Here is a 22,641-nt window from a genome sequence, read left to right on the forward strand (position 1 = left end):
AAGGATGCTTTCAAGACTGCTTAACAGTCAGCAAAATACGAGGGACGATGAAAAATAAGGTATACCCGGTCTATGAAACAGACATATATTTATAAGACATTTATATCGTTTAAACATTTGTATTGCGCATGTTCTGTGTGTGTTTACTTGAAGTGCCAAGAGAAGTGTCCGTTTGTAAATACGAATGTCGTTAGCGTGCAAATATACGGCCAGCTGTTCAAAAGTACAGTCTGATTCTAATGAAGATCCTAAATTTATAGATAATGTTTGTGATGACTATTCATTATCATCACCGTATTTTCTAACAGGTAACAAGAATTTTTTTATGGTAATTATTTGAGAATATAACTATTATTTCACTAATATCATCAACATAATTTTTCTGACGAATCGAGTTTTTTTTTCAGGTACATGTGTTACGTATAAAAAGCTTTGCTTAATATTAAATTCATCCTGTTTCAAAGTGTTGTTCTGTGTAACTAATAAATACATGATGTTCAGCATTAATTCTACAACGGTAGTAATCATTCTTCTCAGTAACATAGTGCTATATTTTTTGTTGGTTTACACGTAGTGATTTGTAATTATAAGATTTTATTGGAATTCATAAATCTAGTTAATTTTATTATAATTGATTATTGTTTGAGATTTATAAAATATGTTTTATTGTGTTTCAGATGCAGGAGGTGTCATATCAGTACAGTACTTATTTGTGAATTATGCCATTTTCAAGCCTTTCGAGCTGAATTATTTATCCTGTTCAGTATAATTTAATAAAGGTAATATACAGTTTTGTTAGAATCGTCATATTAACTAACAGTATTTACAGATACGAATATTAGATTTTATTCGGTAATAGGCATGTAGATTTAATAATAAAATAATAAATTTTTGTTTACGAATATTAAAATACTTGAAAATTATTATTTTTTTTTTGTTTCAGATGTAATTGTTATCATTTTACACTCGACTCATTTTAAAAAAGATGCTTTCAAGACTGCTTAACAGTCAGCAAAATACGAGGGACGATGAAAAATAAGGTATACCCGGTCTATGAAACAAACATATATTTATAAGACATTTATATCGTTTAAACATTTGTATTCCGCATGTTCTGTGTGTTTTTAGTTGAAGTGCCTAGAAAAGTGTTCGTTTGTAAAAAGTGTGTTGTTAGGATGCAAATATTCGGTCAACTGATCAATAGGCCAGCCTGATTCTAATGCAGATCCTAAATTTAAAGAAAATGTTTGTGATAATTATTCACTATCATCATCATATTATCTATCAGGTAATAATACGTTTTTTATGATAAATATTAGATAATATAACTATTGTTTCGTTAATATCATCAACATAATTTTTGTGACGAATCAATTTTTTTTTCTGGTACATGTGTTACATATAAAATCTTTTGCTTCATATTAAATTCATCCTTTTTCATACAGCTGATCGGTGTGACTAATAAATACATGATGCTCAGTATAAATTCCACAGCAGTAGTAAACATTCTTCTCAGTAACATAGTGCTATATTTTTTGTTTGTTTACACATGTTGATTTATAATTATAAGATTTTATTGGAACAAATAAATGTAGTTATTTAATATATTATTTGATTATTGTTTGAGATTTATAAAATATGTTTATTTGTGTTTCAGATGCAGGAGGTGTCATTTAAGTACTGTGCTTATTTGTTAATTATGCCATTTTCAAGCCTTTTGAGCTGATTAATTTATCCTGTTCAGTATAATTTAATAAGGTAATATACAGTTTTGTTAGCATCGTCATATTAACTAACAGTATTTACAGATACGAAAATTAGATTTTATTCGGTAATAGGCATGTAGATTAATAATAAAATAATAAATTTTTGTTTAAGAATATTAAAATACTTTTAAAATTATTTTTTTTTTTTGTTTCAGATGTAATTGTTATCATTTAACACTACTCATTTTAAAAAAGGATGCTTTCAAGACTGCTTAACAGTCAGTAAAATACGAGGGACGATGAAAAAGTAAGGTATACCCGGTCTATGAAACAAACATATATTTATAAGACATTTATATCGTTTAAACATTTGTATTGCGCATGTTCTGTGTTTGTTTAGTTGCAGTGCCTAGAAAAGTGTTAGTTTGTAAAAAGTGTGTTGTTAGGATGCAAATATTCTGTCAGCTGATCAATAGGCCAGCCTGATTCTAATGGAGATCCTAAATTTAAAGAAAATGTTTGTAATAATTATTCACTATGATCATCATACTATTGTTTCGTTAATATCATCAACATAATTTTTGTGACGAATCAATTTTTTTTTTTCTGGTACATTAGTTTATATATATATATATATATTTATAATATTGTTGCTGAGCGTGTAATTATATAAAATAAGTGTTTTACCAAAAAAGGACCGGGTTAAATTTTTTCAATAAAAAAGTTTTTAAGTTAAATAAACTGCAACATATATATATATAATTTATTGCACTATTGCCAAGCGGCGATGGTGGTGTAGTGGTTAAAGTGCTACTTGCAAATTAATTAAAGCCAGTAACACCATAGGGGGCTCAAGTTCGCCACCCGGACATCGCCGCGAATTTTTTATTTTTTATTTTTTTTTATTTTGCCAACTAGTTGTTTTTTTTTGTTTTAACTTTATCCTAAAATTACAATTTTACTACGAGAAATAAAAATAATTATCTCCCAATTTAAAGAAAAAGCTACTATAAATGCCTATTATAAAATTTTTAATCATTACTTTACTTTTCATATGTATTTATTTGGGATTTTACAATTTTTTGTTTTTTTCAACTACATCTCTTTTTTAATGAGATTCTAGGGGCCTAAGTTACGCTGTTTCTATAAAATGGAAGCAATGCTCCGTTATTTCTTAATTACAGATTCACACGATAGTTTGATTAACGGTAATATTCTTTGATACCACTGTCGTACGGGAAGTCTCCCGCACAGTGACTTTTCTGGCCAACTATTCTAACCGCCATCTTCCGTTCCTTATGCGGTTTTATCGCAGGATATATTTAGACCCCATAAATGTTTGATTACATTTCAAGTTTTAATATAAATCAATGCTAGACTCATATCAATCTACGATATGTTTAACCTAAAATGAAAATTCAGACCTACACCAAATATAACGATAATAGTAGATCACCTTAAGAGGCGTGGCCACCCCCTTTAGCTGACGTCACGATTCGAATCAAAATCTATACCAATATAACCGTGGCTTCTACGTTCAACCAATCCAATACCTTAACTGCAAACGTAGCTAAATGGGATATCTTATTACGATCAAATGCATGGATTACACACTACTAAATGTTTTCTTTTAATAAGTGTTCCTCATACCAGATTATAAAATGAAATCCAAAATAAATATCATGGTAATATAGGAGCGTAAAAAATAACTGCTGCAGAAACATGTAATAAACAGATCGCACAAATTGAAAATCCTTCTTCCTATGTAATTTGGCAAAATATTAATATTTATTTAAAAGATTAGAAGTAAGTCTTAAATAGAGCTGATTTTTATTCTTATGGTTTTCTTTATGTCGCTTGCTTATTTTTCGACTACGCTGTAAATGTTTTTAAGCTGTGTATTTATATACATATAAACTAGTTCTCCGGCATCTACTCTACCGCTAAATGGAGATTTGACAAAAGATCAACCAACAGATTAGTTCACTTTTTCTATAAGACACAGAAAATCTGTCAGGCATGAATGTATTAACATATAAAGGGTGACCCAAAATGAACGTGTTCGAACTGGTATAGACAACAATAACACTTAATAAATTAGCCGAAAGCTCCAAATGCGTCTCCGGCGTCATCATCGAAGCCGTACGGGCCAATTACTCCCTCAGCGCAAATGCCACACCACACAGTCATTCGAAGTGGATGATCACTTTTCGATGATTATTCGAGGTTTTCTGAGTCGTAAACGGTACACGTTTACAAGGCCGTTAGACAGAAATCGCCCTAATCATTGACCGTTACGTTCTATATGTAATTATTGTCCACTCTTAGTGTCATCAGCAACCATCGACAAGTCCTCGGCGCTTGTCGTTATGGTTTTGCCCCTTCAGTATTTGTATCACCTAGGCCCAAAGGAGCAGAACAGCTTACAGATTATGTTTCAGTGCTGCCAACTTACTGAAACAAAATTGGCAGTATTAACAAAAGATTTGATTTTATACCGGACCCTATATATATATATATATATATATATATATATATATATATATATATATATATAATATTCTTGCTGAGCGTATAATTATATAAAATAAGTGTTTTACCAAAAAAGGACCGGGTTAAATTTTTTCAATAAAAAAAGTTTTTAAGTTAAATAAACTGCAACATATATATAAAATTTATTGCACTATTGCCAAGCGGCGATGGTGGTGTAGTGGTTAAAGTGCTACTTGCAAATTAATTAAAGCCAGTAACACCATAGGGTTCGCCACCGAATTTTTTTTTTTTTTTTTTTTTTATTTTGCCAACTAGTTGTTTTTTTTTTTTTTTACTTTATCCTAAAATTACAATTTTACTATGAGAAATAAAAATAGTTTTCTCCCAATTTAAAGAAAAAGCTACTTTAAATGCCTATTATAAAATTTTTAATCATTACTTTACTTTTCATATGTATTTATTTGGGATTTTACAATTTTTTGTTTTTTTTTCAACTACATCTCTTTTGTAATGAGATTCTAGGGGCCTAAGTTACGCTGTTTCTAAAATTTGTTTTCTGTTTCTTAAAATTTTTATTTTTTCTACTTGTTAATTACTTTGCTCTCAAATTTGTCTTTCAATTCTTGTATTGATTCTTCTACTCACAAACTGAAAAGCAGTTATGTCAGACTACATCTTTATCTCACTCCTTTCTGAATCAGGGTGTGCCTGCCTTTCTTTATCATCTATTCTTATCACTACTACCTGATTCCTGAATAAATTGAATGTTACAACTTTCTCAACATTTTTGTTTCGTAAAGCTTTAAACAATTTGTTCTATTCTCCATTTTCAAATGTTTATTGATTTTTAAAGATTAGTTCAATTTATACTTCAAAATTAAATTAAATATATATTTATACAAAAATAGTGACAATAGGTTTTCCATTTTTTACAAAAGGTTCTTAGACATTCACTTTTTAATTTTTAGTGGTAGTTATTTAAACAATACTTTGAGACTAAACATTCTCAGAGTATTATAACTGGTTCCACAAATGTGTTTAATAGGTTCTTTAATTATTTGACATTTGTTACTTCTCTTCCTATCAGCTAAAACATCAATGGTATGTATGTAAACATCCATTCAAATTAAAACTGCAACCAGAAAATGGTTTCTCCAATTCTTATTGATTCATTAAATATGACTTTACAAATTGCTACTCCCTCATACATTCCAGGCATTCACCGTTAAGTTTTAAGAGAAGCAATTTGCATTTTTGTCAAAACATATCATTTTTTATTTTTTCATTTAATCAAATTCTTACTTTGAATAAATCTCATGGATCTATAAACTGGAATCTTGCTTTTCTATTCCTACTCGTCACCCATCTTTCCCTGTGAGATTTTTGTTCCACATCTCAGCAGTACCCAAGAGATCATTTTTTTTTAATCAACTGTTTGATTTCTGTTTTTAAACCAACAACTAACACAAGCTTTGCCTTAGGTTACCTTGCATACCCAACAACTGGCAGTACACTGTTTTATATATGAAGCTATTTCCTATTTTAGAGTGCTCTACTGCAGTACAGTAGAATGAGACAAAGAGATGTTATCTAAAGGCTGTGAAAAAGACTTTAAATACCAATGTTGTCTCAAATGAAGTTCTTGAACCATTGGCAGTAGTGAACTCTTCTAACATAATCAGCATTAGTTAGCTCATGGAAAACCTGCATTTGATATGGATAAGACTTCAGCATTTTTTCCTCACTGCAATGTAGGCTGAACCTAATGAAATATTCTTTTCTCGGCTTAGTCTTTACAAGATTTATGAGATCTTGTAACTCCCACTTTAATGTCCTGTATGACCTGTGTCATAAAAACTGACCAGTGTTGGCCACATTTCTTGTCTAACACCAAACCTGTTTCATGAAATTTTTGAACTAACTTTTGAATAACACTTTTCACTAGTTACTTTTCAAATTTCTCCCTAAACTTTTCTAACACACAATATGAGATTTCATCTCTAAATGAGTTTCTATCAAGAATACACGTTCTTCAACAGTTAGCCGCATTTCAACAAACAATTACACAACCTGTTCAAAAGCCAATGCTAAACACAAACTGGAAATACTCAAATATGTAGGCAAAATGTAGTCCTCCTCACTCCAGATGTACCAACATCGTCCACATTATTTTACCCATTTCACACCAATATATGCATTTTAACAAAAATGTCCATGTAGTATAAACTACCAAATGATGGGGCCTCTTTAAGAACATCCTTTTTAGAACATCCTTTTACAGTTTTTTTGACTATCTGTTAGCTCTCTTGCAAATTACAGCATTCTTTAGAAAATAAAATTTAATATAAAAAATTATATTAAAGCTGGTTTAAATTTATAGGAAAAGTATTAGGGAAAGGCTACTTGATCAATTCATGAAATAATTCTCCATGTTTACAATCAAAATATTTAAGAAATTCACCAGCAATCCCATAGAAAATGTCACAAAAAAATATTATACAGTAAATCTTAAAATTCCATTTAGAAAAAATAAATTGCTTTAAGAAGTAGAAAGTACCTCCAAAATTTTAAAGTACATCAAAATATTTTAACAATCAAATTCTCTAAACAGCAGAATACTCGATCAGATATAAAAAATGTAAAACAACCATAGATATTTTTTCTTGGCTAATCTATCATTGTCATTTTTATTAGACTTAAATATCATTTATGTGATTTAAGTTCTAAAATACATATATTTATGAAGCACACTAATGGGTGTTATTTTTTACAATAATAAAACATTCATCATATTTACTGAAATATGAATACAAACAAAATTATTGAAAATTTTTTTTATCAGTTAAAACATTATTTTCTTAAATAGTCAAAATTCTGTTTTGAAAGTTTTCAGATGGTTTAGTAATGGGAAGTATTCCTTTTTTACAGATGAAGACAATTTATAGACAAAAGGTTGACTATTCTGGCTGGTATGCTACTGAACGAACTGAACTTCAGGATCAAATTCTTCAAAAAGAGATTCATACAATGATGCCAGAAAGAGATGCTCTTGGTAGACGTGTATATATAATCAAGTTAGGTAATCATTATTTTTATTGATAGATTTAAAGAACATTAAGTAAACTTTTAAATGAATTTATTGGATGAGCAACTTAAAATTGAGTAGAGTTAGCTCAAATAAGACCTTTAACCTGCTACCATTACTAATACTAGTGCCACTGTTTCTTGTATATGTTACTATTCTTGTCAATTGTTGTCTTTTGTAAACTGTTCATAGTTACATGCACTTATGTTTTCCTAAAATGCCATATTCGATCGAGGAAAAGGTTGCTATGTAGAAGCTTATGTGCATTGTAGATTCTTTCAAAAAAGATGTTAATATCTCAGCAAAGAGTAGCATACATTATTTGGTTAATAGATGGCAATCAACAGGATAGGTTCCGAGCACAAAATAAAATAGTAACCTTCCATTAGGAGTCCAGAGGCCACAGCTTATATTCAAAGAATTTCTGCCAATCCAAAAAAAAATCTAGATTAAGTTATCACAATAGAGTAGTTAATTACACATCTTGCCGTAAGATTCTTCATGATTTAAATTTGAAAACATATCGTGCATTTGAAATCATGTCATGCAATAGTGCAACAACTTAACAGAACAGACAAACCAAAAAATCTTAATTATTATGACTGGCTTTTGAAAAACATTGTCAATGTACAGATAGAGCTGATGCTGTATTTCATGTTAGACAAGGCATGGTTTCATTTATCTGAACATGTTAATTCTCAGAACACCAGATTGGATGACTGAAAAATCTCATTGGTTGTTTGAGCATCCTATTTACGATGAGAAAATTGATCTGTGATGAGTCGTTTCTGGTAATTGTACAATGGGACCAATATTTCTTGACCAGACTGTTAATATAAACTTGAAACACATTTTTAAAGAATTCTGCCCTCAGTTAACAGATCATGAGAAGAAATACGGCATTTTTCAACAAGACAGTACAACGTGCCATACATCAAAGGATTCATTAGCATACAATCGTGTAGCTTTTATAGTAGAACAAACTGTCAGCAAAGGGTGGTGACCTCTTCATTCCCCAGATTTGTCTAGTTGTGATTTTTTCCTTTAGAACTATATGGAGGGTAGAATAGAATTTATGCATCAAATCTTCTCACTATTGATGAAATAAAAGCGAAAATTTAGCAAGAAATCAATCTACTGCATTGATTACAGAGTTTTGCATCAGGTGACTCTCAATAGATTACTCAAGCACAGAAGTGGATTGCTACAATTGGATATCATTTCTAGAAATATCATTTCTAGTTAAATATCTTAACTTTTGCTAATATAAGTAAAGAATTTAATTTAATTTACGTTTTCATTTCACTTGTAAGATGCAACATATCGCAACTGTATTTAATCTGTACCAGTTTGGTTTTAAGTTGTTCACCCAGTATTATTTTATATGCCATTCATCTCCATCTGATCAGGTCTAATGATAAATCTGTTTTGCAGTTAGATTCATCAGTATTTTGTTTAGTTTATCAAGTTACTACTTATTTAGTTCTTTTATTTATAATAAAAAAAAAACTAAAAAATCTTGAATAGTAACTTTTATTCATAAGCCAAGAGTGAGTTGGTTGTAAAGATAATTTTGATTAATTTGTTGACATTGTATTTCATTATTAAAATCCCTTTATGTCACTTAGTACATTGACTGGCAATACAACCACTTAGGCACCGTTGCATGGCTTGAGATGAGTTTGCAGAACCTGAACAGCAGTATATTGTGCTGCTGTACAAGTAAAAGATACAAGATTCAGCCATGGCAATTCCTTTTGGTATTTATAACAGTTGCACTTTTATACATAATTAATATTTAAGTAAGTTTTATTTTAGTCTAATAGTAGTATATCACATAATTCATTTTAATTGTTGTATCTAATTTTTTCATTAAGCACTGGTATGAATGAAAACTAGAACCCTTCTTAGGTAAAATAAGGTATTAGAACAACAAAGGTTTATTAATCTAATCAAGTACCCTATAAAAATCTAGTAATTGAAGGTAAATCTTTCCCTTTAGTCAAAATGAAAACTAGTACTAACATTTTTATTAATGTGCTTTTTTATTAAATAACATGTTTATTTTTAAAATATGCATTCATTCATTTTTTATAACAATATTTTTGTAAGTGTAGATTTACATAAAGTTTAAATTAAACATGAAAACAACTAATAAATTAATTGAAATAAAAAAGATTATGATATTTTTACACAATTACACTACATGTTGAAAATTCTTTTTTTTATTCTCAAACAAGAAATAACCAAGCCACATTTTTAAAAAAAATACATCCTGGTACTCTTAAGTATTTTCTTTAACAACACATACAAAAAAGATGTTTATTCTTAACAAAAAAAAACCAAATTAATTAAATAACGTAATTTAATACTAGGGATGACTGAAATGTAATAAACAGTTCCTCATAACTCACAAATGAAAAGAGAGAGTCAAATGAAACAAATACGGCACAAAAATATATTTTATTTGGTACAAAAACTTACATCTACTTTTCCACGTAGTAACCATTTACACAATTATCCCAATGATGAACCAGTTTTCTAATTTTGTCAATGAAGAATGGGTCTTTCTTTGAACTAAAACCTCACTGCATTGTCCAGTTTATCATCTGTGGTAAAATTAATTCCATCTTTAATTATGGAAAGAAGTGAAAATTGCAGGGCGCAATCCCAAGAGCTGTGACAGTTGCACTTGATTTGTGTGGCCGAGCGTAATTGTGTTGCAGAATTATTGGCTCTGTGGTTTGTTGTGAATGTAGCAGACACATCTCTTAAGGTGTTTTATCGCCTTTATTTATTGCATACAATTTATAGTCCACCCAGTTTTTCACATATCCAGTTACCTACATGTGTTAGGAATCCCAGAACACTGTCAAGAGAATTTTTTTGCAGAGGGTTGTACTTTGAATTCTTTTTTAATTATGGCATACTATACTATTTTTCTTCTGGATAGTAATGATGGAAGTAAGTCATCAATCTGGTCACGATAACATTTTATATGCTGTTCACAATATTCATTTTCTTGTTTGTTCCTTCACGAGTTTGTACGGCACTCACTGCAAACAGATTTATAGATCAATTGTGTAATAATAAGACCTAATTGTTCTTTCAATATGCCTATCTGGGTAGCGATTAGTTGTTGTGTACCAGTTATTTTAGTTCAAATCATTCATCTCCTTTTGATGCTTCTCATCAGTCAGTCACAGAAACCGGTCAAAGCACAAAGTGCACAAAGTGCATACATTTATTAGCTTCTATTGCATAAAGTTTTATTATCCACCTACTCACAGTACCTCAATCCACAGTGTCATCATCATAAATGGCTTTTTAATGAATGTCACTTAGGGTTTACTTTTTTGCAGTTAAAAATTCAATCAATCTGCATGTCGTTTTAAATGCATTTTTAAAGCATGTATAGTTTACAACAATGGCAACTGACTGAAAATGAAGGGCTGTGGGTCAGTGAGTTTGGAATGTTAGTAATAGGGGAATAAAACGGCAAGATGGCAATCTGTCACTTTGTGCAAATTTTGTTTTCCCGTTATATTCCAGTATGCATTTCATTTCAGCCGTCCCTTTCATAACATGAAAGTTATGAAAGTAATCTTTAAAAACATATCATAAAAACTGTAAAATAAATGAAAAATTTATATTACTCCAGTGAACTTGCCAATGTGGAGGCACTGCAAGTCAATTATTTACAATTTCTGTGAATTTTCAGTACAACAGCAAGGCATTGTTACATAAATATCTATTTATTTATTTATTTTATTTATACTTTTGTACTACTCAGATTTAATTTACAATAAATTATAATATAGATTTTTTTTATATGGAAAATAAATACATACATCACAATAAGTTAATTATAATAAAAACAGACTTATTTATTTCTTACATTTGAATAGTTACATAAAGGTAAATAATTTAATATTTTTAATGTGATATTTCAAGTAAAAAAAATATCTGTAGACGTGGTTTTGAAAATGTGCACCTTGGCGCCCTGAGGAGCTGTGACTTCCCCCAGGAGCACTGTGAAATATTACACAATTTTATTTTCATTTTCAATTTAATATCATTGGATAGCGAAGCTGATGCAAACAGTTAAGTTTCTGTTTGCAGAAACCTTATAAATGATTATCATATAATGATCCAACATTAGTCTAATTGCTTTCATAGTTTTTTTAATTTTCTGGTATCTGTTTTTACATAAATAAATTATGGTTTCATATGGTTTTAATGCTGAATTAGTTTTTGGAGATTGTTTATACTGAATATTATTTTGATCAAGTGAAATGAATTTTATGAAGTATTTTTTCTTGTATCTATTTTATAAATAAATTGATTTTTACTAAACAGCTATAATCATTGTGAGAGTGAAATTGAAGAGAGAAATCATCAAATTGAAGAGAGAAAGAGTGAAATCATCAACTGTAGTAAGAGTGTGAAGAAGTATAAAAATCAAAAATATGATAACATATATTTGAATTTTGGTTTTACATCGATAGAAGTCAGTGGTGAGAAAGGCCACAGTGTATACTGTGTATGAAAGTTTTGGTACCAGAATGCATGCTACCAAGTAAAGTGAGAAGTCATTTAGAAGCCACTCTTCCCAATGAATAAATCTCATGACTACTTTAGTGGGAAGCTAAAATAGTAATAGATATGTTTTTACAAGCAGGCTCTGATCAAGCAATGCTTTGTTAGCAAGGCAAGATAGATAGAAGATATTTATTATGTTCCTGAATGATTGTACAGTGGTCAGTCTGGCTATGAGCAACAATTTAGTTTTAAACAATCAGGGTGGAAATTTAGATATTGTAACATGAGAAAGGTGTATATATATATATATATATATATATATATAAATTAAAAATTACTATATATATTGCATTATATAATATGTAGATGCTGTATTTAAAATTTACTTAATTGAAATAAAATCATTCATAGAATAATGAAAGGTCAAAAAATTAATCAAATTCGTCTTTGCTACCAACTCACTCCTAAGCTTATGAATAAAAGATTCTTAAGTAGCTATTTTATTAAAAATAAAAGAACTAAATAAGTAGTAACTTAATAAACTAAACAAAAACACTGATGTACCTAATTCCAAAACAGATTTTTCATTTAAGTGTTGATCAGATATATCACAAGATAGCACATAGAATTGGAAAATGTTAGAAGCCCCATGCAATCACAGAACTCATTCTACTGGCCGCAATAGATACGGTGAGTATTTTGATCAGTGGAGTTTAGTGGGAAGTTCAAAAGTGCCTTTCTTCAATAGCACTACTATTTTCAATGTGTTTTAAAAATGTTCATTTTGTGTGAAAATAATTTAATTTACAATTGAATACATTCAGTAATATGTTAAAATTAGGAATAGTAAAATATTACACAAGTTTTAATCAAAATGCCAACTTCATGAGATTAGAAATCTGTGATTTTTTATGAAATTATTTCTTATGTTTTACAGGTAATATACCAGTAGGGGAATATCAGGTTTATGAAATGTCACAAGTTGATGACATGTGGTTAGAAGCAGTAATGGATGAACCAGAAACTCAAAAAAATGGTATAGTGTTTTTAATAGATATGAAAGGATTATCATGGAAGTTTATGCGTTATTTTACTCCTACAAATTGTAAAATTGGCTCTCGTAAAGCAGAAGTAAGTATAATATTTATTACTTTTTCTTAAAAATTACAAAAAAAAAAAATAATTTTTGTAAATAATTATCATTAAGTAACTATGATATATAGTATTCTTTAAAATATAACAATGTGCAATTATCAGATATGAAACATCAGGCATATTCAGAATAACGTCAAGACTACAAAAAGGTACACTCAGAAAACAATAAGAAATAAATTAATTTTTTTGTCAACATGAAAAACATGCTAACAATTTTAAATTATTAAAAATTATAACAACTCCCTTTCAGGTTTGTAGAACTGTTCATTCAAATATCATTAAGAGAAAATTATTAATTTCTTTTCTTCTACCACTATGATAATTTTATAATTCATAGGAATTGCAAGTGATGAAACAACATTTACATCAGAATAAAACATTACCTTAAAAGATTCTGTAATTAAAATTAGAAAATAATAATTATAGCTTTTACAATATTACAATTATTTCAATTTCCTTCATTCCAAAATCACTTAAAACCAAATATAGTATTGTAGGTGTAACCTATTTAACAGAAATACACTTAAAATAGCAGCAAATAATAATTAATTACAGTGTAATGAATACAAACATATATATATATATATATATATAAATTTATAAAAAGTATGTATTTATGTTGATGTATACACAAGAGTGAATAAAATATATAACAGAGTGATCATAAATTATTCAGCAAATTTCAGGTGTTTTTAAAAAAATAAAGCAATGTACTTACATGTATGTTTTATTGCTGAGCAGGGCATTTCACTTTTGTCTACAATTACTAACTTCAAAGAAGTTTGCATGAACTTGTTTGTGCCGTGTAAAATGTCTAGATATTATTCAATTTCATGCCACATATTACAAAGAATATCTGGAGTTATTCCATTAATTACACCTTTGATGGTTCTTTTGAGTTCATGTTGACAACCTTCATTGCCTCTGTCTTTGACAACCTTCTTTGACATACCCCAAAAAAAGAAATTGAGTGGAGTAAAATCAGGGGATCGAGGTGGCCGAGAAACTAGTCCATCATAGCCAATCCAACATTGAGGAAATTAAATTGTTTATGTAGGTAAAACATGGATACCCCCCCCCCCCCCTCAACCACCACCGTATGGTGGTGCATCATCTTGTTGGAACTAAACGTTGGATAGCCGATGTTCAATTTGTAGAACTGCATACTCTTGTAACATGTCTAGATAACAAGCACTAGTAACTCTTGGTTCAGCAAAGAAGAATGGCCTGAACACTTCATAAGTAGTCTATGCATACCAAATGTTAATTTTCAAACTATCACGTTGTGTCAGTCGAACAGCATGAAGGTTCTTGCTACTTCGAATACAACAATTATGATGGTTAACATGGCCAGAGGCATGGAAAGTAGCTTTGTCAGAGTAGATTACCTAAAAACTTATTATCTTCATCCACATTATCGAGAATATCCTTGGAAAAATTGTAATGTTGTGGTTTATCGTCATCTTCAACTGCATACACCAACTGAATTTTGTATGCATGTAGTTTCAGGCACTTGTGTAGAACCTTTACAATTGTCGATTGCAATATTCCCAGTTCAACTCACATGAGTTGTCAATTTATCAGGATTTTTCTGAAAAGTTTCTCTTACTCGATCCACAACTTTCTCAGAGACGGAAGTTCTGCCAGCACCTTTTTTGTGTACTACACTTCTTGTATCCTTAAACTGCTGAGACCAATGTTAAATAGAGCCTTTATTAGAAGGATCACAGGTGTACTGTAAACAAAAACATCTATGAATAGTAATAACAAATCCGCTTTCATGAAACTATAGTAAGCACATTGCTTTCTCCTGCATGGTAGTCATTGCTCAACTGACAATCCCTCCTGTCGTTACAATGCGCTGGCATGTTTATTCAAGATCATCAATAATACACTAATGTTTGAAAAATATCAATGCACACTACATCGCTTTGTTCATTTTTTATTAACCCATAAAATGCGCTGAATAATTTATGTTCACTCTGTACATTACAGAATTTTCACATGTACAAATTTTATATGTCTAATATTGAAAAAGAAAATTAACTCATGAAAACAATGTTTAGTAATCACTCCCATACAATATTTCAGTTACTTTTTTACTTACATATAATGATAAAATTTTGCAAAATCATTAAATATCACTGTTGTTTATTTTTCAGACCATTCCCCTTCATCATATTCAGTTTCACATAGTTAATTCTGGTATGTTACTTAATACTATGGTATCAATAGTCTTTCCACTTCTTTCATCTGCAACAAAAGAGTGTGTAAGTGTTATTAAGTAATTATGAAAATATAGTGATTACAATAATTTTAAATGTATTTGATGATCCAGTCAATAGATTCAATGTATGACTTACATAATTACATGGGTAATTATGTACAGAGTTTAATTTAGGACATCACAATTATTTACTGTCAGCTCATGCAATTAACACAAGGATATGTAATTTTAAGTAAACAGGTTCAACAATGAAAAAAACCTTCAACAGTGTGGTTCATTCATACACCAGACAATATCGACACTGTTTTAGCTGCTCTCATAAGCTCACACTATTCTATTTGTTGTCATGTTGTTATCTTTACAGTTGGATAGTTCAAATGTTTGAGGAATACTTTTGCAGGACTTACTGCACCATCCATAGAAATTGCAGATCATCCAGGAACTCAAACCAAACCATCACATATTGCACCATCAATTATGTAAATGAATGACTGTAAAGATAAATAAGGACAATGACTTTGTTAACAAACTATGGATGCAGACAAAGTCAATTTCTCCTAATGGATTTAATAAACAAAATTTTTATTTTTGGGCACAAGAGAATCCTACACAGCTATGTCAGCACCCACTGCATAAAGTTACCATTTATTGTGATGTGTCATTGTGTGGCATAATAGGCTCTTATTTTTTTGAAACCAAAGATGACCTCACAACAACAGTCACGTCAGATCGATATTCACATGCTGATAAACTTGTGCAAAAATTACACACTTCCACAAATTATTGACAATGCATGGTTTCTCATAAAATTTATCTTAAAAATTTTGAAAATGACCTAAAAAATATTGACCAAAACACATAATAATTTAAACCTATTTTGTGCATTTTTGTTCCACTGTAAGATTAAAAAGTATCTTTTAAGTCAAATGAATATTAGCTTTCTGTCTTTTATATGGTCTAGGATCAGCAGCTGTTAATAAAAAAATTGTGGATCCATTAATCATATTATTGTCATAGCTGTTGTACCAGGATGAATACTGATGTATAAATTAAATTAATCCCAACTATAAAAAGTAAAAGTTTCATTTGCAACAATCACTTCATTTATGTAACAGATAAATGAAGTGACCATTAGCATCTGTACTTACTGTTATAATTTTACTTTTAAAATTCCTTTTTCATGGGATTTAAATTTTTTGTTTATACAATTTTAAATTAACTGAGATTTAATGTTTGCACTATTATTCATATATTATATATTAATTACACACATTGTTGTTTTTGGAGTATGATTTATTTACATCTCATGTTATTTACTATGTTCTATAGATATTTTTTCATAAATCTAATTGGAATTCATTACACCAACATATTTCTCCAGAAGCACTGCCTGAAGAGTATGGTGGTAAATTGCCGACAACAGACTATGATAAGAATATACAATATTTTATTAAAAATAATCATTCAAGGCTCACAGGTTGGTATAAAAGTTCTTAGTATGCACAGTTTATCAGTAGTCAATGATGTTATTTACAATGACTGACATATTTTGTTTTTTGAAGGAATTAGAAGAGTTGATTTTACCTGGTTTATGCTCAGCCATTAAGCTTAATACGCAACTACCTCATAGGAAACTGAGTAACCAAACTCCTTATATTAGGCCTTTCTCTTTTACCTTCTAGATCAGACTCCTTATATTAGGCCTTTCTCTTTTACCTTCTAGATCAGACTTTTCTACCAGACAATACAAAATCTATATTGGCTTTAAAATTCCAAGCATTTACAGCATAGATCTAGCACAGTTATCCTGCATTTGCTGATCATAGAATGCGCAATAAAAAGGGAGATGGAAAAAAGGGAATAATCTATCCACAAATTGAGCTCAAGGCTTTCTCCTCTGGCAGCAGAATCTATTCCTCTAACAATTCATCAGGATATAGAGTATTTTTATCCAGGATAGAAGTAGCTAATTAATTATTAACAATTTCACACTCAACAAAACATTTAATTTGCTGCATATATATATATATATATATATATACATATACAAAAAAGCTGTTTTTTTCTTCAGAAATTACTTAAGAATACATACATTCAAACAACTCAAAATAAAAATTATCAGAATTGTTTAGCATATGCTAGTATCCAAGATATGTAAATAAATAACATACTTGTTTGATCCACTCCTACCACTTCTCCACAAGTATTTCCTAGATTTGAATTAAGATAATCAGATGGTTAGCTGCTACAATTAGATGCAATCAGATTCTCATTTATGAACCTTTTTAAGTACCGTTTGAACTTGAAGAACACACAATAAATAAATACAGATGTCATGGTATATTCTGTGTTGAGTAAATTCTTTGTTCAAAATTACATTTGAGAGAATAAGATTAGTCATCCTGTGAAATAAAGAAAAGAGTTGATGACTGGCCCTCAAAGTACACATCAATAATAATCAGAAGTGATAAGTGGAAAAAGATAGCAACTATTTTTAAATGAAGTGAAAGCTAAGGTTTACACTTGGTAAATTTATTATATAGCTAGTATCAATGCCATAAAGTAATTTTTTTTGTAATTAAGTATCTTATTTGGAAAATAAAAAAGTTTATATTTTAGGTTTCTTTTAAATATTATTTTCTTGTATATATATATATATATATATATATAGAAAGAGAGAGAGAGAGCATATGAGGTCATTCAATAATTAAAGACACAAATAATTATGGATTTTAAACAGTTGAGGGTTATGGTACTTTCAGAATAGTAAATTGGTAACCCTGTGTCTGTGGTAACTTTTCATCAGCTTTTTAGTTTTATTTCCTAATGTGTACGTTGCAATGTGATGAGGGTGATGCCTATGACATGTATATGAATGGTACAGACTCAGGCTGACCATTCCTGAGATGTGTATTTAATTTTAAGTACACATTTTAACTACGCATAATTAAACCCAACCATGAATTACACTGGTATCCACTGTAAAGTATTTAAATCCATAATAAAGCAACCAAATTTTATTAGGATTTGAACCTGAGAAGTTTCGACTTCCTTTGAGCCCTGTGGACAATCAACTTTTTAAATAAAACTGATTTGTTTATAACCTCAAAATTTAATTTTATGATGGCAAGCCCTCTTGAAGTTTGCAAATTAGTTTAACAGTGTGCAGCGATCAATTTTTTGCTTTCTGAAGTTGGAAAACAGGTTAACATCTAATCTTATATTTTCAAGCAATATAAACAAAGTTATATGAACCACAGAAATTAGAACAAGCAAATAGAAAAATTTAATGACGGTCAATCTTCACTGACTGACAAGCACTGTTCTTGATGTCAAATTTATTCCAGACCTTGAAACTTGTATAAACTCTGTCATTCAAGAAGACGGATTAAGAATGAAGACGGATTCAAGAAGATGGATTACAAATGAGATTATAGCCGAAAAATTACAAGTAAGTGTTGGTGCAGGTCATAACCTTATTATATAGTGCATAGAACTGAAACAATTGTAACAGCAGGAAGATGATGTTTTTTTCACAGTGTTCTAACCTGTGATGAGACATGGAATAAACATTCATTATGAACCGGAATCAAAAAGACAGCATGGAATGGAAGCACACAAGTTCACAAGTCAAGAAAAATTTCAAGTCCAACATCAGCAGGAAAAATCATGATGACAATCTTTTGGAATGCAAAAGGCTAGGTTTGGACCAATTGTCATAGGTTTGATTTATTTTTTGTCAATGAACAATAAACAGCACATACTATGTGACATGCTTACCAACAAACTGAAGCAAGCACTGTTGAAAAATACGCTGGATCTCAGCACAAAGGCATCATTCTAACTTCACATTAACGTTCAGCCTCAAACAGCTCAGGTAACTCAAAAAAGTATCTGAAAATTGTATGGGGAAGTTCTACCTGACCGCTCATACAGTCCTGATTTCAACTGATCAGATTTCCACTTCTTTGGTCCACTCAAGTAGGTACCAAATGGTAAGAAGTTTAATAGAAATGATGAAATCAAAGAAAATGTGAAACAAATTTCAATGATTAAATAAACAATCTCAGTTCCAGACCAATTTGAGTGTAATTATTGAATGACCCTTGTATATATATATACAAGGATATATATATATATACAAGGATTATTAGTGATCTTGTGTATATATATATATATATATATATTTTTTATTTAACTTTCTTACTGACTTATCTTTAATACAAAATTGTTGAAATGTAAGAAAGTTTAGTACTGAATAGACATGGTATACTTATTTAGATGACGCAATTTGTGAATTAGTCAAGTCATTATAATTCATGCTTCTGTTTCTCTTTTCTTTTATTTAATTTGTTTTGAGAACAGATAACTGTTCAGACACTGTAAATAATAATACTATGTAAATATACATAGGGGTGTGTTTGTATCTTGTAATAAAAACTCACTTGACTACAGACATTTGTGAGGTTTTTTATACTGAATAATTTTTGTAAAAATGAGTTTACTTATAAACTTTTACTACAGTCGCTTTTCAAACAATTCATGGGTTTTTACTGTCATAAAATATCACAGAATTTTTTAAAGTTTTAACTGATGAAATATATGAGGCATATTCATACAGGGCCGTCTGCTTATATTTAAATATTAGCGGATGACCCCAGTTTCACGCATGCAGGGCCATCTAACGACTATTTACAAAGCCACTGCAGTTGTTCTGATTGAGTAGTCGTTTGCCTGCCGGTGAATGCAGATCACAATGTCCACGACGATCGTTTCTTCCGTCAATTGTGAATCAATTTTTGTGTGCAAAAAAGGATTTTCAGTTGCTGAAATTCATCGGGAATTGGGCCTAGTGTATGGACCTACAGTAATGAGTGAAGGAAAGGTTAAATAATGATGTCGAGATTTTTTAAAAATGGCGGCACAAATGTGCATGACGAGAGTGGAGTGGCAGGCCCAATATTCAGACCGACGAAATCGTTGAACAAGTGTACCGAAAACTGCGATGTGATCGGGGATTGACGATTAGTGCTCTGGCTGATGAATTTCCGCATATTGGACGCACCTCTATCTACACGATTGTCACAGAATAGCAAGGATATCACAAATTGTGTGCAAGGTGGCTACCGAAAATGCTCACCGACCAAAACAAAGAGCCAAAAATGTGCAGTGGACGATCGTTTTTGGACCGCTTTCAACAAGATGGAGATGATTTGTTTTCCCACAGTATTACGGGCGACGAGACGTGGATATCCTACACCAACACAGAATCGAAGTAACAATCAATGCAGTGGCGCCATTCAAATTCCTCAAAACCAAAAAAGTTTAAGTAATTCCGTACTCTAGTCGAAAAATGTAGGCTACCGTTTTTTGGAACAAAAAGTGGGGGTCATTTTGATTTTATTTGATAGAACGTGGAACAAAAATTAGAGCTGACATGTACTGCAAAACGCTCACCAAACTGAGACGTGCGATCCAAAATCGTCGACGCGGGAAACTGTCGTGCGGCGTAATCCTCCTTCACGACAACGCGCGTCCTCACACCGCTGCCTTAACCAACAAGAAGATTCAAGATTTTCGTTAGGAACTTATAAGTCCTGGCCGTGCACTTAGCAACTACTTCCTCTTGCGTTTGAAAAAGTGGCTTGGTGCACAACCGTTTGAAAACGACGAGGAACTTAACTAAAAATAAGTAAAAACGTTTTCTCATGAGTTAATTTTTTATTAATGACCAAACGGTCCTTACTTTATGAATATGCCTCGTATAATGTATTCATTGTATTCTGCCTGTAATTAGTGTATGTAAATTTTTTGATTATATATATATATAATATAAAATGGATGTATTTGTATATATATATACAAATTATGTATGTATATATTTATGTATTTGTATATATATACAAATTAATGTATAATTGTACAGTATGTAAACATATATTTATTTTTTGTTTCAGAACTGTTAGGATACGGCTACCACTAAAGTAAAATAAACATGAGGCTAAGAATTCTTTGTTTTAATATTTTCATTTTTGTGTACTATTACCTAAGAATTGTGTAATTTTTATAAATATTTTGTACATATAGATGTGTAATTTTTTTATTTATTACTGTTGTCAGTGTATATAGTTTTTTATTAATACATTATTTTTCATTATATATTTGTTTTAACTTGTTTTGTTTGTTATGAAAAAAATAATGTATGTATTTTGTTGTAACGCAGCTTCTCTTTCTTTCTTTCTATCCTTATTTTATGATTACGTCTATCTTCTTATTCCTGATATCACTTTACTATTAAGTGACAACAAATAAAACGTGATGAAAATTTAAATAAATTTTGTATGAGAAATCTGGTAATTCCATTTCTACCGTCCTTAATTACATGCAGCAACAGCATTATAATATTGTACAAAAGCTTGTCCTAAAAAACGATCCTCATTAAAAAAACAATCATTTAAGTGTACCCTTGCAAAATATCGAAGCCTAAATCAGAGCCTTTCAAAGTCAAAATAATTTTTTTTTCAATTTATTTCATTAGTCATATTTATTACAATTTTAAAGATTGTCTGAAGTGACTATTTTCATAATATTTTCTAAATTTGAACCAGAATGATTTAAACAACGTCAGACTTTGTCTCATAAGCTATTACCAGTTGTTGGATTCTTTTTTCATTTTGCATATTACTCAACTTTTAACATATTCCATTCTACAAAATATTTTATTTTTTCAGATATTCTTTGCTTAGTTTCCTTGCCCAAAAATTTGGAGAACTTATGAATTTAGAAAATGAAACAAAAACATCAACTAAAGATTTTTATTAACATTAGTAGAGCCAGTTCGTATTATGTCTATAACTCATACATAATGTTGATGGTTTTAAATTTGATGTACACGTTTGAGAAGAAAATGGGGAATTTTATTACAAACTAATATTCACAGTAAATGATCATTCTACAAATAATTTTAATCTATTATCTCTTAAAACGAAAAAAATCCCAGAAAGTTGAATAGAAGCAAGGGGAAAGCAATCCAGTATGAAAACAAAATAAAAACGCTCTTTTCTGAAAGTATGAATGTAAACAGGATTGATTAATTATGACAATGATCAACGTTTGTTTGTTTGTCAAACTTTGATTGAAAACTGAAAAAACAACATCATATCTATTTATTTTATTAATCAGAAAAATTCTAGAAAGGATTTTTGCATTTTTGGTTTTACAAATCAAAAACTTTTAATCCTTCTTGTCAATCATAGATGATGGGAAAATGTCCATTTTGTTGAACATTCACTTTTTGTTATACCAATTCACTGCTTCTTCTAAGCTGTTACATTTATAACCATAACCACTTCTAGTCAATTGTTTAATTTCTTTATAGAATTTCTTACTATAGAGTTTAGTATTTACAATTTTATCTAACGTTAATTAGTTAT

At 30.0% G+C, this 22,641-nt stretch overlaps 1 protein-coding gene and 1 long non-coding RNA gene across 5 annotated transcripts in view; one reads left to right on the top strand and one right to left on the bottom strand.

Moving 5' to 3' along the window:
* The window catches only part of LOC142319260 (uncharacterized), a 64,877-nt gene that overhangs the window by 16,314 nt on the left and 25,922 nt on the right, over nt 1-22,641 (bottom strand). For 3 of the 4 annotated variants that reach the window (XR_012755148.1, XR_012755149.1, XR_012755150.1), the window contains exons 4-5: nt 17,380-17,610; nt 15,089-15,234 (exon numbers count right to left, since the gene is read on the bottom strand). This is a non-coding gene — a long non-coding RNA (uncharacterized LOC142319260). The remainder of the gene's footprint in view (nt 1-15,088; nt 15,235-17,379; nt 17,611-22,641) is intronic. The other variant, XR_012755151.1, reaches the window with a different exon arrangement.
* LOC142319256 (clavesin-2-like) lies at nt 1,229-21,365 on the top strand. The gene is made up of 6 exons (XM_075356304.1): nt 1,229-1,288; nt 7,128-7,278; nt 12,764-12,957; nt 15,144-15,251; nt 16,538-16,685; nt 21,166-21,365. Exons 1-6 carry the CDS (start codon nt 1,244-1,246, stop codon nt 21,189-21,191), a joined length of 672 nt encoding a protein of 223 aa, XP_075212419.1. The 5' UTR covers nt 1,229-1,243; the 3' UTR covers nt 21,192-21,365.

This window comes from Lycorma delicatula, chromosome 2 (genome assembly GCF_047948215.1).
Source record: "Lycorma delicatula isolate Av1 chromosome 2, ASM4794821v1, whole genome shotgun sequence".
Lineage (NCBI taxonomy): Eukaryota > Metazoa > Arthropoda > Insecta > Hemiptera > Fulgoridae > Lycorma > Lycorma delicatula.